The sequence below is a fragment of the Nuphar pumila genome, chromosome 10, assembly GCF_984573655.1.
Source record: "Nuphar pumila chromosome 10, dmNupPumi1.hap1.1, whole genome shotgun sequence".
Taxonomy (NCBI): domain Eukaryota; kingdom Viridiplantae; phylum Streptophyta; class Magnoliopsida; order Nymphaeales; family Nymphaeaceae; genus Nuphar; species Nuphar pumila.
Window position 1 is genome coordinate 88,873,958 of NC_143258.1, and position 18,163 is coordinate 88,892,120.

Consider the following 18,163-nt stretch of genomic DNA (forward strand, 5'->3'; position numbering starts at 1 on the left):
TCTACATAATCCTGAAAGCATTTTTGAGATCAGACATGGGATGTGTTCGTTCAGTATTCATGATTTCTTAGAGGATTTTTGGCCTTATTTCAGGGATTCACCCATCCAGTTCGCTCCCATTTTTTGGAGAATATTCTCGAGGTTACTGGGTATCGTTTAACTCCATATAATCAAATAGATGACTATGGGCAAGAGAAGATGTGGAAAATACAGAAACAAGCTCTTAGAAAGAGGAAGAGTCAAATAGCTACTCTTGTTGAGGTTTGAAATCCTATTTAATAATATATTGATTTAATTCCATCATGTGACCTTTTTCAGCATCTTCTTCTTCAACGTTCTTCTACTTAATTTTATCTTGACAGGATGCACTGGAAACTGCTGACTTTAAGAAATACAGTTTGAGAACTCGTGAGTCCTTGTCATGTTGGAACCCTGATTCTATAGGTTTTAACCTCATAGAAAATGTGCTGTGCCATATCTGTAGAAATGAAAAGCCTGGTGCCATTCTGGTATTTATGACTGGTTGGGATGACATTAATGCTCTCAAGGAGCAGCTTCATTCTCATCCATTGTTGGGCGATCCTACTAAAGTACTACTGCTTGCATGCCATGGATCTATGGCTAGTTCGGAGCAGGTAATAATTTTCCTTTTCATTTTTTGTCGCCTGTATGTTTAATGGTATTGCTTCTAATCCCTGGCAAGGTACACTATGAATTTGCTCTTCAGTTCTATTTATTGATTTTTTCTTTCTCTGTATGTGACAAATGATATGCTTTGACTTGACAAATTACATTAAGTTGAAATTTCAAAATCGTGCTTCTTGTATTGATCACCCCTTTTTTCTGTGTAGATTCCACTTTTGTATACATGAAAAAATTAAAAGTTTAAGGATATGATTAGTTGCACATTTTTTGGAGAAATACATTTTGGATAGAATTGGATATTATCTAATTTTATTTCTCCCACGATTTACCTCAAAAAATCATGCCAAGTTACATGTAAGTGAGCCACACAACAAGTACCAAAAACAGTTAAACTTGCAAACCATAGTCATCCTATGCATGTTTTTGGTGTCGAACCAAACACCCCATGAGATATTTGATAATTAACATATATCATATGATTATTGTTGCTTGGTGGAGCAATATGCTTCGATAATGGCTTTTGTCTTGAGTGTTGAAGGACAAACACATAATTGAAAGAGGTAAACTCTATCTGGGAAAAGAAGAAATGGGTGAGCTCAGATGATAGGAGTCACAAACGAAAAATAACACAAAAAGAAGCGCATCTTATATTTTTTTCTCATCGTTTAGGACTGCCATGACACTTTACCAGGCATCAATCAGAGAAGAGATCCTTCATTGTATTTTAGGTAACCCTACTACAATAGCCAACCTGAAAAACAAGGAAGCACTACAATATCCTGGAGAATCAGATAATGGGTGTTTGTGAAACCAGATTTGATCTGGCAACAGACTTGACATTCCTTTCTAACCAGAAGCTTGACCATAATGATTTTAGCTACCGTATCTGCAGAGTTGCTAATTCATTTGTCTAGTGTCTAGGGCTGCACAACAAGCCAAGCTAGTGCTTGACTCGTTTAAGCCTGGCTCGGACTCCTCCGAGTAGGTAAATGGGCAGAGTTTGAACAAAAACTGAGGCTCGTTAAATATAAATGAGCTGACCTTGATCAGACATTCAAGCTTGACTATGCTCGATAAGCCCGATTAGGCTCGACTAGGCACTAGTTTATGCATATGTAAAGTATTTCTTGACAGTTACAAAAAGAAGTCTTACCCAAATGGGTAAGACGCGTGCCTCTCATGTATGAGCTGGTCGATTCGAATCCCATCTCCTGCACATTAAATTTCTTTACTTTTTTTTAAATGAGGTAAGCTATGATCGAGCTTGACCCGTGCCGAGTCTGTGCAGATAATATTCAATCTTGGCTCCAGCTCAAGCCGAGTTTGAACATATATATTTTGGATGATTTGAGTTTTTCGAGCCTAAGCTTGGCTCGAAACCGGCTCGTGTGCAGTCCTACTGGTGTCTAGTCCTCAGAATTATTTGTTATCTTGTGGTATGTTGATTCATCTTCCATCTGTAAGCCATGCAAAGCCTACATCCTTGAAAAGTATGAGAAGCTATGTAACAGGGATTCGGCTAGCAGGGTGCCGCACCCGCGTCGACGCGACTCGACGCGGGTGCGGTCAACCCGACCCTGGGTGCGTTGACCGCACCCAGGTTCATTTCGGTCCATTTTTTTGGCTGCCGGTGGAATGCACAATAAAAAAAGCTATACCCTTTACCCATTGTGGCTTTCGTCGGGGAGATGAGGGGGCCAACAATCGCCGGCGGCCTCACCGCTGTCGTTGGCAGAGTTGGAGTACCACCGTTCGCAAGTGGCACTTTCAGTTTCTGTCAGGAGGATCGGGTGGCCAATGCCCTTCGTTGGAAGGGTTTTTTTGTCGTGGATCGCTGGCGGCCTTGCCTGCGTCGTTGGCTGCTACGGATGGTCATCGGATTTTCGCTGTCACCGGACTGATACTGCTGGCCGAAACCCCAAACCCGTGCATCAGTTGGGTTCTTCCTTGGGGTTTCAACACTTGGTGTTTTTTGGCTTTGGCCAGCAATCCGGCTGCCGTCGCAGGCAAGCAGAGAGTTTCTTTCGTCAAGCGTCGCCATTTCATCGATAGCTTCGCCAACGATTTTCCTAGTAACTAGGAGGCCGAAGGGGCTTTTGCCCTTTTTTGGTGACTTTTGATTTTTGAGAAACTGATCGTTCGGTTTCTCAGAAACCGAACTTTAAGTTTTAAGTGATTTCATTACCGAGGTCTGCCCGAATCTCATTGAGTCGGTCCTGACCCAGGCTCCCACCCAGACCCATTTGGGTTCCAGGTCTGGTCTGGATAACCTGGATCTGTATCGAGAACCGATCCGACAGACGGACCCGCGCCGGGGGAACCTCCGGACCCCCCTTATATATATTACATTTTTTTCCCCTGCCGCACCCCCGCACTCGGGTTTTTTGGAAGTGCCGAATCCCCGCACCCGCACCCATGTGACATAGATGAGAAGATGAATACCATCTTTATTACATCTTACATTTTCCATGACCATCCAATGCTTTTCTTGTTAGAATGGGCATATTCTTTTTATTGTTTCATGGGTCGTGTACAGGGCCTTCATTGTAATTATTTGTTTTGTTGTAACTGTAATGAAGTGGATTGAATCCGATTCACATGCAAGAATACACTTTCAATCAAGTAAAAATACTTGATTGAATCACGAAACCACCCACACAAGGGTCTACAAACTTGTTATTGCATAGAAGCACTCAAGAATGAGTTAGGAATACAAGGCCACAAGAGGCCAATTTATAATACAATGGAGCCAATGGGGTGCAGCTCAATATAGTTGTTGGGGTTGCACTCAACAGTCATAAATATAGCTGTTGGGCAGCTCCAACAGCTATATGGAGCTGTCCCATCATAAATATAGCTGTTGGGGGCAGCTCCAACAACTATATGGAGTTGTTCCATCAAATCTGAAAAAGACAAAAAGGTAAAAAAATAAAAAGACAAAAATAAATACATGAAATAAAATGCAGAAATGTCAGCCCCTAATGGGCTGACACCTATTGCAGAGAAAAGACCGAAATACCCCTAATGGGTATTTCAGTTAACAATAAACACATATATACATATACATGTATATATACATATACACACGTATATGTATATACGTGTGTGTATATATGTACATTACGTGTATATATGTACATATACATGTATATATACACGTATATGTATATCTTAACACCCCCCTCAAACTCATAGTGCAACAACCGAGAGTTTGCCAAGTAGGAAGTGAAATCTAGGTGAAGGAAGTGCTTTGGTGAAGAAGTCTGCGAGTTGATACTCTGATGGAACATAAGACAGGGTGATAGTCTTCCGCAGAAATTCTTTCTGAACATAGTGGCAATCCATTTCAATGTGTTTTGTCCTCTCATGAAACGTATGTTTGCTCGCGATATATACACACTCTTGTTGTCACAGCATAATCTGGAAGGTTCTGTGGTGTGAATTCCCAAATTCTCTAGTAGTTGTCGCAATCATACTAACTCAGACGTAGTCGTTGCCATGACGCGATACTCAACTTCAGTTGATGAGAGAGACACCTTCTGTTGCTTCTTGCATCGCCAGGAGATTAGGGAGTCACCTACAAAAACACACAAACCAGTAGTTGAGCGTCTATCATTCACATCCCCTCCCTAGTCAGAATCTGAGTATGCAATGAGTTCTAATGAGGAAGAAGATGATAAAAACAATCCGTGACTTATAGAATTCTTAATATATCTAATAATTCTCATTACAACACTCATATGTATTGTAGTGGGAGCATGCTGAAATTGACTGACAGAGTGAATACCATGAGAGATATCAGGACGAGTAATAGAAAGGTAGGACAAAGCTATAATCATTTGTCTGTATGGGGTTGGATCTTGCAGAGGTTCTCCACCATCCTTCTTCATTTTTGCATTTATGACCTCTGGACTGTCAACCCGTTTTTCATCTAAGAGTCCCGATCTCTCTATGATCTCTGCGGCATACTTAGTCTGTGACAAAAAGTAACCATGAGGTGATTAAGCTACTTCAATTCCAAGAAAATATCGTAAAAAGTCAAAATCTGTCGTATCAAAGTTGTCTTTAAGTACATCTTTGATATGGTTTACTCCCTGCTTATCACCTCCTGTGATTATCATATCATCTACGTAAAGCAATAGTATAACCATCCCTGCATTGGAAGACTTAACAAACAATGCAGTGTCAGTAAAACAAGATTTAAAATGCAGTTGAGTCATCAGATTACTAAATCTATCATACCAAGCTTTGAGAGCTTGTTTTAACCCATACAAGGCTTTTCATAGACAAAGAGTTTTCCCATGTGCTAAATTCAAACCTGGTGGATGATCCATGTAGACCTCCTCATCCAGATTATCATTTAAAAATGCATTTTTCACATCCATTTGAAAAATTGGTCATTTTTGGATTGATGCTATATAGATGATAGTTCTGACAATCGTTATTCGAGCAACTAGGGCAAGGGTCTCATCATAGTCAATTCCATATTCTTGACTGTATCCCTTAGCTACTAGTCTAGCTTTAAATCTTTTCAATGTCCCATCCTATTTGGTTTTGATTTTGTAAACCCATCTACATCCTATAGTTTTCCTTCATTTAGGTAATGTTTGAATTTATCAAGTTTTTGCCTTTTCTAATGCTTCTAATTCATCGTTCATGGATTTAATTCATTCTTGATGATTTTTAGCTTCATAGTAGGATGATGGTTCAAAATATGAGTGTATAGCCATTAAGCATGCTCAATATCTTGGTTCAAAGGAATCATAAGATACAAATCTACTAGGGGCTTTTGAAATTCTTACCGATTTTCTAATACTAGCAGAATCAATATCTTGATTTTGAGAATATCTTTCTAAAGCACATGGTGGGTGCCCTTCGGTCCGCCTAGTATATGTTTGTATGTTACTATGGGATGGGTCGATATTGTTAAGATTGTTGTCTATATTTTCACTTCCTTCATGAGAGTCAGAGTCTTCATGTTCACTTTCATGCTAATTATGAAGATTTTCATACCCTTCATGTTCATTGATGAGATAAAAAAAAGACTAATAATCATAGTTTTCTTGGGTTTTTTCCTTGCTAAAACCATCTTCATTTTCAAGAAATGTAACATTTCGTGAAACATATAATTTCTCTTTCCCTATCATAACATCTATATCCCTTTTGATTTTCGGCATAGCCCAAAAAAACACAGGGGATTGCTTTTGGAGAAAGTTTGTTGTTCTTATGGGTAAGAACAAAACACTTACATCCAATGAATTTCAATCTTTTATAATCGGGGAGGATTTTAAGCAATTTTTCAATAGGGGATATATTTTCAATAGCTTTTGAGGGCATTCTATTTATCAAATAGACTGCCGTAAGAGCAACTTCGGCCCAAAACATTTTTGGAACATTTTTTGATACAAGAAGTGTTCTAGTGGTCTCAACAATATGTCTATGTTTTCTTTCAGCTAGTCCATTTTGTTGAGGAGTATAAGGGCAAGATTTTTTATGAATGGTGCCATTTGAATCAAGAAAATTTTTAAATTCTTTTGATACAAATTCTCTCCCAAAATCGGATCTAAAAATTTGAATATTGGTTTTGAATTGAGTCTTTACATAATAGAAAAATCTTTTAAAACAATCAAGTACTTCTGACTTTTGCTTAAGAAAAAAGATCCAAGAATGTCTACTATAACCATCTACAAATATAACATAGTAAGATACCCCACCTTTCGATATAACTGGAGCCAGTCCCCATACATCCGAATGTACTAACTCAAATAGATTTTTGGATATAAATTGTCTTTGCCCAAAGGGTAAAACTTTCATTTTGCCAAAAATGCAATCTTCATAAACCAAATTCTTTTCTTTATAATAAGTAAGAAATGAAAACAAGTGTAATTTGGTCACACTAGGATGTCCTAGTCTTTTGTGCCAATTTTCTATATCTTTCTTTTCACAAAATTACAAAAAGATTGTTTTGATAACTCAAGATTGTCCATTACATAGCGATCTCCTCTTCTATGGCCTTGCCCAATCGGTTTTTCGGACTGGAGATCATGTATTAAACAATCATTAGAAGAAAATAAAACTTTACAACCATGATCCGTAATTTGTGAAACCGATAAAATGTTCAAATTTAATTTTGGCACAACCCTAATATTTGGTATGTGAAAGTTTGGTTGTTTTTGAAAGATCCCAAGACTTTTGATTTTTAAGGATGTTCCGTCGGCGGTTGAAACATAAGAATCATTTGAGTTAGAATGACATTAGGATAATATTGACTCATTTAGAGTCATATGAAAAGAGGCACCAGAGTCCAAGATCCAAGAAGTCTTACCAGGGTCACCACTTGTGGATACGGCCGCCCCCGAAAAGGAAGAAGCTTGAGTTTTGAACATTGGTTGTAGCGCCTCCATTAATTGAGCTAAAGATAAGGAGCTAATGCATTTGGAGTTGTCAATATCATTCTTTTCCACCGAAGCAACTCTCTTATCATCTCGTTGATCTTCTTTTTTTCTTTTTGGACAAAACGGCTTGATGTGTCCCGATTCATAACAATGATAGCATTTGATTTTGCCACCTTTTTTGTCATTCCTCTCATAGTTGTTAGGATTTCTCCCATTCTCATTTTTCAGAAAGTGAGGAGGTTTATAACTCTTAGTATGATTATCTGGCTTTGACATAGCAAGCACGGTTTCTTCATCTTTTGAAGTGGATGACTTCTTCAATCTATTTTCTTCCATAGTCAATTCTTCAAGAGTTTCGACTATGGATGGCACACCTCCTCTATGAAGGAGAGCCGATTTAGTTTCCTCAAATTCGGGTCTAAGCTCATTCACAAATTGGTAGAAATGCTCCGTTTTAATTTGTTTTTCACGGAGTTCTACATCTTGACAACAATGCCATTTTGGCTCAAGAAGAGCCAATTCATCCCAAAGGAGAGAAAGTGCATTGTAATATTCTCTAATACTCATTTCTCCTTGGGTCATGGTTCTCACCTTGTTTTGGACATTGCATATGTGTGCAATATCTTTAAGACTATACATGTCTTTAAGATATTTTCATGCATCACTAGCGAAATCAAATTTTGCTAAGCTAGAACATTTGTGGGTGTTCACACTATTGATGAGCCATCCAATTATTTTGGAGTGACCCATCCTCTACTCTTTCCATTTTTTCTCGTAATCGGAAACGGCTTTACCCATTTCCTCTTCTTAAAGAGCAACCTCTTTCTCATTCTCATTTTTTGTAAGAATGAGCTTGGGTTCTCTTTCGGTACCGTCCACCAAACCCCATAATCTCTTTTCCCATATTTTGTGTTTAACTATGGATGCCCATATCACATAGTTTGTATCGTTTAGGCGTACGGGAATAGAGACCATTACCTCTCTTTCATTCTCCATTTCCTTACAAGGCTAAGAGAAAGGGTAGAGAACGAAGAAGAAAGAAAAAAGAAAAAGAGTGAAATACGAGCACTTATTTGAGAGATGGCATGCTTCCCGATGCAACAATCCTCGATTTGTTGTATCCCCTAAGCGTACGATTCTCCTCTTGATATTGTCACAAACTTTCTTCAAAAAAACTTGCCTTTGGACCACCAAAGCTTTGATACCATGTAATGAAGTGGATTGAATCCGATACACATTCAAGAACACACTTTCAATCAAGTAAAAATACTTGATTGAATCACGAAACCACCCACACAAGGGTCTACAAACTTGTTATTGCATAGAAGCACTCAAGAATGAGTTAGGAATACAAGGCCACAAGAGGCCAATTTATAATACAATGGAGCAAATGGGGTGCAGCTCAATATAGCTGTTGGGGCTGCACTCAATAGCTATATGGAGTTGTCCCATCAAATCTGAAAAAGACAAAAAAGGTAAAAAAAGAAAAAGACAAAAATAAATACATGAAATAAAATGCAGAAATGTCAACCCCTAATGGGCTGACAACTATTACAGAGAAAAGATCAAAATACCCCTAATGGGTATTTCAGTTAACAATAAACACATATATACATATACATGTATATACATGCATATATACATATATATACACGCATATGTATATCTTAACAGTAACCCCATTTTAATATCAGGGGTAATATTGTAATTTTCTGTGCAAATATAAATAGAAGAAAACTGAAGGGCCGACCCATATTGGGTATCGTTCCAAGTTACAACCCCAAATATCGTCTTCATCCTCCATCTCTATAGATTGTTTTTTGGAAAAAGGTGCAGCGATACCAAAATCGAATGTGTGGTATCAGGTCAGGGGTTCAAGATTGAATCCTACAGGTACTTGTAAGGTATTGATTTAGATTTCTTCTCTTTCAGGTTTTTCCTTATCTCCCTCTCTTCTTTTCTTTATATTTCTTGTTCCTTTCTACTTATTGTTCTTGTCTCCCTTATATTTTCATGACCAGTGTTGTGAAAAGCGTTGAGGCGTAATTTGTGAGTGAAACCGATAAAATGTTCAAATTAAAATAAAACTTTACAACCATGATCCGTAATTTGTGAAACCGATAAAATGTTCAAATTTAATTTTGGCACAACCCTAATATTTGGTATGTGAAAGTTTGGTTGTTTTTGAAAGATCCCAAGACTTTTGATTTTTAAGGATGTTCCGTCGGCGGTTGAAACATAAGAATCATTTGAGTTAGAATGACATTAGGATAATATTGACTCATTTAGAGTCATATGAAAAGAGGCACCAGAGTCCAAGATCCAAGAAGTCTTACCAGGGTCACCACTTGTGGATACGGCCGCCCCCGAAAAGGAAGAAGCTTGAGTTTTGAACATTGGTTGTAGCGCCTCCATTAATTGAGCTAAAGATAAGGAGCTAATGCATTTGGAGTTGTCAATATCATTCTTTTCCACCGAAGCAACTCTCTTATCATCTCGTTGATCTTCTTTTTTTCTTTTTGGACAAAACGGCTTGATGTGTCCCGATTCATAACAATGATAGCATTTGATTTTGCCACCTTTTTTGTCATTCCTCTCATAGTTGTTAGGATTTCTCCCATTCTCATTTTTCAGAAAGTGAGGAGGTTTATAACTCTTAGTATGATTATCTGGCTTTGACATAGCAAGCACGGTTTCTTCATCTTTTGAAGTGGATGACTTCTTCAATCTATTTTCTTCCATAGTCAATTCTTCAAGAGTTTCGACTATGGATGGCACACCTCCTCTATGAAGGAGAGCCGATTTAGTTTCCTCAAATTCGGGTCTAAGCTCATTCACAAATTGGTAGAAATGCTCCGTTTTAATTTGTTTTTCACGGAGTTCTACATCTTGACAACAATGCCATTTTGGCTCAAGAAGAGCCAATTCATCCCAAAGGAGAGAAAGTGCATTGTAATATTCTCTAATACTCATTTCTCCTTGGGTCATGGTTCTCACCTTGTTTTGGACATTGCATATGTGTGCAATATCTTTAAGACTATACATGTCTTTAAGATATTTTCATGCATCACTAGCGAAATCAAATTTTGCTAAGCTAGAACATTTGTGGGTGTTCACACTATTGATGAGCCATCCAATTATTTTGGAGTGACCCATCCTCTACTCTTTCCATTTTTTCTCGTAATCGGAAACGGCTTTACCCATTTCCTCTTCTTAAAGAGCAACCTCTTTCTCATTCTCATTTTTTGTAAGAATGAGCTTGGGTTCTCTTTCGGTACCGTCCACCAAACCCCATAATCTCTTTTCCCATATTTTGTGTTTAACTATGGATGCCCATATCACATAGTTTGTATCGTTTAGGCGTACGGGAATAGAGACCATTACCTCTCTTTCATTCTCCATTTCCTTACAAGGCTAAGAGAAAGGGTAGAGAACGAAGAAGAAAGAAAAAAGAAAAAGAGTGAAATACGAGCACTTATTTGAGAGATGGCATGCTTCCCGATGCAACAATCCTCGATTTGTTGTATCCCCTAAGCGTACGATTCTCCTCTTGATATTGTCACAAACTTTCTTCAAAAAAACTTGCCTTTGGACCACCAAAGCTTTGATACCATGTAATGAAGTGGATTGAATCCGATACACATTCAAGAACACACTTTCAATCAAGTAAAAATACTTGATTGAATCACGAAACCACCCACACAAGGGTCTACAAACTTGTTATTGCATAGAAGCACTCAAGAATGAGTTAGGAATACAAGGCCACAAGAGGCCAATTTATAATACAATGGAGCAAATGGGGTGCAGCTCAATATAGCTGTTGGGGCTGCACTCAATAGCTATATGGAGTTGTCCCATCAAATCTGAAAAAGACAAAAAAGGTAAAAAAAGAAAAAGACAAAAATAAATACATGAAATAAAATGCAGAAATGTCAACCCCTAATGGGCTGACAACTATTACAGAGAAAAGATCAAAATACCCCTAATGGGTATTTCAGTTAACAATAAACACATATATACATATACATGTATATACATGCATATATACATATATATACACGCATATGTATATCTTAACAGTAACCCCATTTTAATATCAGGGGTAATATTGTAATTTTCTGTGCAAATATAAATAGAAGAAAACTGAAGGGCCGACCCATATTGGGTATCGTTCCAAGTTACAACCCCAAATATCGTCTTCATCCTCCATCTCTATAGATTGTTTTTTGGAAAAAGGTGCAGCGATACCAAAATCGAATGTGTGGTATCAGGTCAGGGGTTCAAGATTGAATCCTACAGGTACTTGTAAGGTATTGATTTAGATTTCTTCTCTTTCAGGTTTTTCCTTATCTCCCTCTCTTCTTTTCTTTATATTTCTTGTTCCTTTCTACTTATTGTTCTTGTCTCCCTTATATTTTCATGACCAGTGTTGTGAAAAGCGTTGAGGCGTAATTTGTGAGTGAAACCGATAAAATGTTCAAATTAAAATAAAACTTTACAACCATGATCCGTAATTTGTGAAACCGATAAAATGTTCAAATTTAATTTTGGCACAACCCTAATATTTGGTATGTGAAAGTTTGGTTGTTTTTGAAAGATCCCAAGACTTTTGATTTTTAAGGATGTTCCGTCGGCGGTTGAAACATAAGAATCATTTGAGTTAGAATGACATTAGGATAATATTGACTCATTTAGAGTCATATGAAAAGAGGCACCAGAGTCCAAGATCCAAGAAGTCTTACCAGGGTCACCACTTGTGGATACGGCCGCCCCCGAAAAGGAAGAAGCTTGAGTTTTGAACATTGGTTGTAGCGCCTCCATTAATTGAGCTAAAGATAAGGAGCTAATGCATTTGGAGTTGTCAATATCATTCTTTTCCACCGAAGCAACTCTCTTATCATCTCGTTGATCTTCTTTTTTTCTTTTTGGACAAAACGGCTTGATGTGTCCCGATTCATAACAATGATAGCATTTGATTTTGCCACCTTTTTTGTCATTCCTCTCATAGTTGTTAGGATTTCTCCCATTCTCATTTTTCAGAAAGTGAGGAGGTTTATAACTCTTAGTATGATTATCTGGCTTTGACATAGCAAGCACGGTTTCTTCATCTTTTGAAGTGGATGACTTCTTCAATCTATTTTCTTCCATAGTCAATTCTTCAAGAGTTTCGACTATGGATGGCACACCTCCTCTATGAAGGAGAGCCGATTTAGTTTCCTCAAATTCGGGTCTAAGCTCATTCACAAATTGGTAGAAATGCTCCGTTTTAATTTGTTTTTCACGGAGTTCTACATCTTGACAACAATGCCATTTTGGCTCAAGAAGAGCCAATTCATCCCAAAGGAGAGAAAGTGCATTGTAATATTCTCTAATACTCATTTCTCCTTGGGTCATGGTTCTCACCTTGTTTTGGACATTGCATATGTGTGCAATATCTTTAAGACTATACATGTCTTTAAGATATTTTCATGCATCACTAGCGAAATCAAATTTTGCTAAGCTAGAACATTTGTGGGTGTTCACACTATTGATGAGCCATCCAATTATTTTGGAGTGACCCATCCTCTACTCTTTCCATTTTTTCTCGTAATCGGAAACGGCTTTACCCATTTCCTCTTCTTAAAGAGCAACCTCTTTCTCATTCTCATTTTTTGTAAGAATGAGCTTGGGTTCTCTTTCGGTACCGTCCACCAAACCCCATAATCTCTTTTCCCATATTTTGTGTTTAACTATGGATGCCCATATCACATAGTTTGTATCGTTTAGGCGTACGGGAATAGAGACCATTACCTCTCTTTCATTCTCCATTTCCTTACAAGGCTAAGAGAAAGGGTAGAGAACGAAGAAGAAAGAAAAAAGAAAAAGAGTGAAATACGAGCACTTATTTGAGAGATGGCATGCTTCCCGATGCAACAATCCTCGATTTGTTGTATCCCCTAAGCGTACGATTCTCCTCTTGATATTGTCACAAACTTTCTTCAAAAAAACTTGCCTTTGGACCACCAAAGCTTTGATACCATGTAATGAAGTGGATTGAATCCGATACACATTCAAGAACACACTTTCAATCAAGTAAAAATACTTGATTGAATCACGAAACCACCCACACAAGGGTCTACAAACTTGTTATTGCATAGAAGCACTCAAGAATGAGTTAGGAATACAAGGCCACAAGAGGCCAATTTATAATACAATGGAGCAAATGGGGTGCAGCTCAATATAGCTGTTGGGGCTGCACTCAATAGCTATATGGAGTTGTCCCATCAAATCTGAAAAAGACAAAAAAGGTAAAAAAAGAAAAAGACAAAAATAAATACATGAAATAAAATGCAGAAATGTCAACCCCTAATGGGCTGACAACTATTACAGAGAAAAGATCAAAATACCCCTAATGGGTATTTCAGTTAACAATAAACACATATATACATATACATGTATATACATGCATATATACATATATATACACGCATATGTATATCTTAACAGTAACCCCATTTTAATATCAGGGGTAATATTGTAATTTTCTGTGCAAATATAAATAGAAGAAAACTGAAGGGCCGACCCATATTGGGTATCGTTCCAAGTTACAACCCCAAATATCGTCTTCATCCTCCATCTCTATAGATTGTTTTTTGGAAAAAGGTGCAGCGATACCAAAATCGAATGTGTGGTATCAGGTCAGGGGTTCAAGATTGAATCCTACAGGTACTTGTAAGGTATTGATTTAGATTTCTTCTCTTTCAGGTTTTTCCTTATCTCCCTCTCTTCTTTTCTTTATATTTCTTGTTCCTTTCTACTTATTGTTCTTGTCTCCCTTATATTTTCATGACCAGTGTTGTGAAAAGCGTTGAGGCGTAATTTGTGAGTGAAACCGATAAAATGTTCAAATTAAAATAAAACTTTACAACCATGATCCGTAATTTGTGAAACCGATAAAATGTTCAAATTTAATTTTGGCACAACCCTAATATTTGGTATGTGAAAGTTTGGTTGTTTTTGAAAGATCCCAAGACTTTTGATTTTTAAGGATGTTCCGTCGGCGGTTGAAACATAAGAATCATTTGAGTTAGAATGACATTAGGATAATATTGACTCATTTAGAGTCATATGAAAAGAGGCACCAGAGTCCAAGATCCAAGAAGTCTTACCAGGGTCACCACTTGTGGATACGGCCGCCCCCGAAAAGGAAGAAGCTTGAGTTTTGAACATTGGTTGTAGCGCCTCCATTAATTGAGCTAAAGATAAGGAGCTAATGCATTTGGAGTTGTCAATATCATTCTTTTCCACCGAAGCAACTCTCTTATCATCTCGTTGATCTTCTTTTTTTCTTTTTGGACAAAACGGCTTGATGTGTCCCGATTCATAACAATGATAGCATTTGATTTTGCCACCTTTTTTGTCATTCCTCTCATAGTTGTTAGGATTTCTCCCATTCTCATTTTTCAGAAAGTGAGGAGGTTTATAACTCTTAGTATGATTATCTGGCTTTGACATAGCAAGCACGGTTTCTTCATCTTTTGAAGTGGATGACTTCTTCAATCTATTTTCTTCCATAGTCAATTCTTCAAGAGTTTCGACTATGGATGGCACACCTCCTCTATGAAGGAGAGCCGATTTAGTTTCCTCAAATTCGGGTCTAAGCTCATTCACAAATTGGTAGAAATGCTCCGTTTTAATTTGTTTTTCACGGAGTTCTACATCTTGACAACAATGCCATTTTGGCTCAAGAAGAGCCAATTCATCCCAAAGGAGAGAAAGTGCATTGTAATATTCTCTAATACTCATTTCTCCTTGGGTCATGGTTCTCACCTTGTTTTGGACATTGCATATGTGTGCAATATCTTTAAGACTATACATGTCTTTAAGATATTTTCATGCATCACTAGCGAAATCAAATTTTGCTAAGCTAGAACATTTGTGGGTGTTCACACTATTGATGAGCCATCCAATTATTTTGGAGTGACCCATCCTCTACTCTTTCCATTTTTTCTCGTAATCGGAAACGGCTTTACCCATTTCCTCTTCTTAAAGAGCAACCTCTTTCTCATTCTCATTTTTTGTAAGAATGAGCTTGGGTTCTCTTTCGGTACCGTCCACCAAACCCCATAATCTCTTTTCCCATATTTTGTGTTTAACTATGGATGCCCATATCACATAGTTTGTATCGTTTAGGCGTACGGGAATAGAGACCATTACCTCTCTTTCATTCTCCATTTCCTTACAAGGCTAAGAGAAAGGGTAGAGAACGAAGAAGAAAGAAAAAAGAAAAAGAGTGAAATACGAGCACTTATTTGAGAGATGGCATGCTTCCCGATGCAACAATCCTCGATTTGTTGTATCCCCTAAGCGTACGATTCTCCTCTTGATATTGTCACAAACTTTCTTCAAAAAAACTTGCCTTTGGACCACCAAAGCTTTGATACCATGTAATGAAGTGGATTGAATCCGATACACATTCAAGAACACACTTTCAATCAAGTAAAAATACTTGATTGAATCACGAAACCACCCACACAAGGGTCTACAAACTTGTTATTGCATAGAAGCACTCAAGAATGAGTTAGGAATACAAGGCCACAAGAGGCCAATTTATAATACAATGGAGCAAATGGGGTGCAGCTCAATATAGCTGTTGGGGCTGCACTCAATAGCTATATGGAGTTGTCCCATCAAATCTGAAAAAGACAAAAAAGGTAAAAAAAGAAAAAGACAAAAATAAATACATGAAATAAAATGCAGAAATGTCAACCCCTAATGGGCTGACAACTATTACAGAGAAAAGATCAAAATACCCCTAATGGGTATTTCAGTTAACAATAAACACATATATACATATACATGTATATACATGCATATATACATATATATACACGCATATGTATATCTTAACAGTAACCCCATTTTAATATCAGGGGTAATATTGTAATTTTCTGTGCAAATATAAATAGAAGAAAACTGAAGGGCCGACCCATATTGGGTATCGTTCCAAGTTACAACCCCAAATATCGTCTTCATCCTCCATCTCTATAGATTGTTTTTTGGAAAAAGGTGCAGCGATACCAAAATCGAATGTGTGGTATCAGGTCAGGGGTTCAAGATTGAATCCTACAGGTACTTGTAAGGTATTGATTTAGATTTCTTCTCTTTCAGGTTTTTCCTTATCTCCCTCTCTTCTTTTCTTTATATTTCTTGTTCCTTTCTACTTATTGTTCTTGTCTCCCTTATATTTTCATGACCAGTGTTGTGAAAAGCGTTGAGGCGTAGCGAGGCGCTCCACCAAAATTTGAGGTAAGGCGTAAGCCTCGAGGCGCAAAGCGTAAGCCTCAAAAAAATTCTTTTTTTAAACTTAAAAAAACTATAAAAGTTATCTAAAATTATAAATAATGTGATCTATCAAAAAACTATAAAACTCCGCTAACTGAAGGCATAGTAGTCAGGAAGTTGCAAATCTATCAAAATATAATGTGAGTTGAAAGGTCTTTTAAGTAATTTGTCCATCTTAACCAGGTTTGGTTCGTTGCAAGTTTTGTAAACCAAACCCATGATTGTGATATCTTTAGTTCTTTTAGTTGAAAACACATACCAGATTTAAAACTTGTCATGTTTAGTCAGATTTTTAAAGAAATCGAAAAATCAGCATACTTTATTACACTAAAACTTCAACATAAGTATTAATGTACTGCAAATTTTTTTAACTACTCTCACAAGTATAAATGTATCTAAAAACGATAATTAATAAATTAACAACTAAATTCTAATCTAAATATAAGAAATAAAATTTTTGAGATTGAAAATAAACTTAACTAACTGATGGAAACAATAAATAAATCTAATCTATTTGGCTAAATAATAAAAAATTAAATAACTATTTATTCTATCCACTGATTTCTATTTTAATCAAATGGCTATTATCGATAATTAAAGTTAATTAAAACTAATCTAATATGCAAGAAACATGAATTAACATGAAATAATTAACCTTCCTTGCCGAACAGAAGGTGACAGGGGCGAAGCCCCCTGCTGAAAAAGAAAGCGACAGGGGGCAGAGCCCCCTGCCGATGAGAGGCGACGACAGGGGGCTCCGCCCCCTGCCGGTCAACCCAAAGAAAGAGGCAGGGGGGGAGTCCCCCTGTCTGTCGACACAACAAAAAGGACAGGGGGAGCAGAGCCCCCCTGTCGACAAGGCAAATGGCAGGAGGAGTGGAGCCCCCTGCCGGCAAAGCAAGAAGGACAAGGGGTGCATAGCCCCCTGCCTGACGACAAGGTGAGTGACAAGGGGTGGAGCCCCCTACCGAAAAAGAAAGAGACAGGGGGCTGTCGATCGACCAAGAGAGAAATGCAGAGGGGGGGGGGGCCCTGGCCACGAGAGGCGACAACAGGGGGCTCCGCCCCCCTGTCGGTCGACCAAGAGAGAAAAGCAGAGGGGGGGGGGACCCCCTGCCCACGAGAGGGGGGGCACCGCTCCCCTGTCGGTCAACCCCAAAGAAAGGCAGGGGTAACCCCCTGCCGATGAGAGGCGACAACAGGGGGCTCTGCCCCCCCCCCCCCCCCCCCCCGTCGGTCGACCCCTCACAGAGAAGAAGAACTAAAGAAGAGGGTTTACCTGGCGGCGGCGACTCCGACGTCACCGAAAAATGCAGAGGAAAGGTGGCGTCGGGGATGTTGGCCGAGGTCGCCGGAACGGACGGTGGTGGCGGTGAGTCGCTGGCGCCCTCGCAACTGAAAAAATAAGCCAGTGGTGGCCGGCGGGTCGCCGACGCCTTCTCGGCAGAGGAAAAAAGGTGGAAGAGGCGATGACAGGCGGCGGGTGGTGGTCGGCGACAGTTGTCGCGGGGGACGAGAGGGAACAGAGTGGAGAGAGAAGTGGCGAGGGCATTTGCCCCTCGCCTGAGGTGCCTGTGTCTTTTATAAAGACACAGGTTCTCTCGAACCTTCGAGAATACGGGTCCGGGCCCATTCGATTTTTTTTAATGCGCGCCTCACGGTGAGGCGTGCCTCGCCTCAAGGCGCATGAGGCGTACGCTTTTATGGTTTTAAGCTTTTTAAGTGCGCCTCAAGGCAAAAAGGCCCTCGCCTCGAGGTGAGGGAGGCTTTTTGTGCCTTGAGGCGCGTTTTTAACAACA

General features: G+C 38.6%; 1 protein-coding gene across 2 annotated transcripts in view; it reads left to right on the top strand.

The window, feature by feature from the left end:
• The window catches only part of LOC149827245 (DExH-box ATP-dependent RNA helicase DExH3-like), a 75,084-nt gene that overhangs the window by 33,291 nt on the left and 23,630 nt on the right, over window positions 1-18,163 (top strand). For both annotated transcript variants that reach the window (XM_090019227.1, XM_090019228.1), the window contains exons 9-10: window positions 94-261; window positions 363-635. In XM_090019227.1, coding sequence (XP_089875353.1) covers window positions 94-261; window positions 363-635 — 441 coding nt within the window. The remainder of the gene's footprint in view (window positions 1-93; window positions 262-362; window positions 636-18,163) is intronic.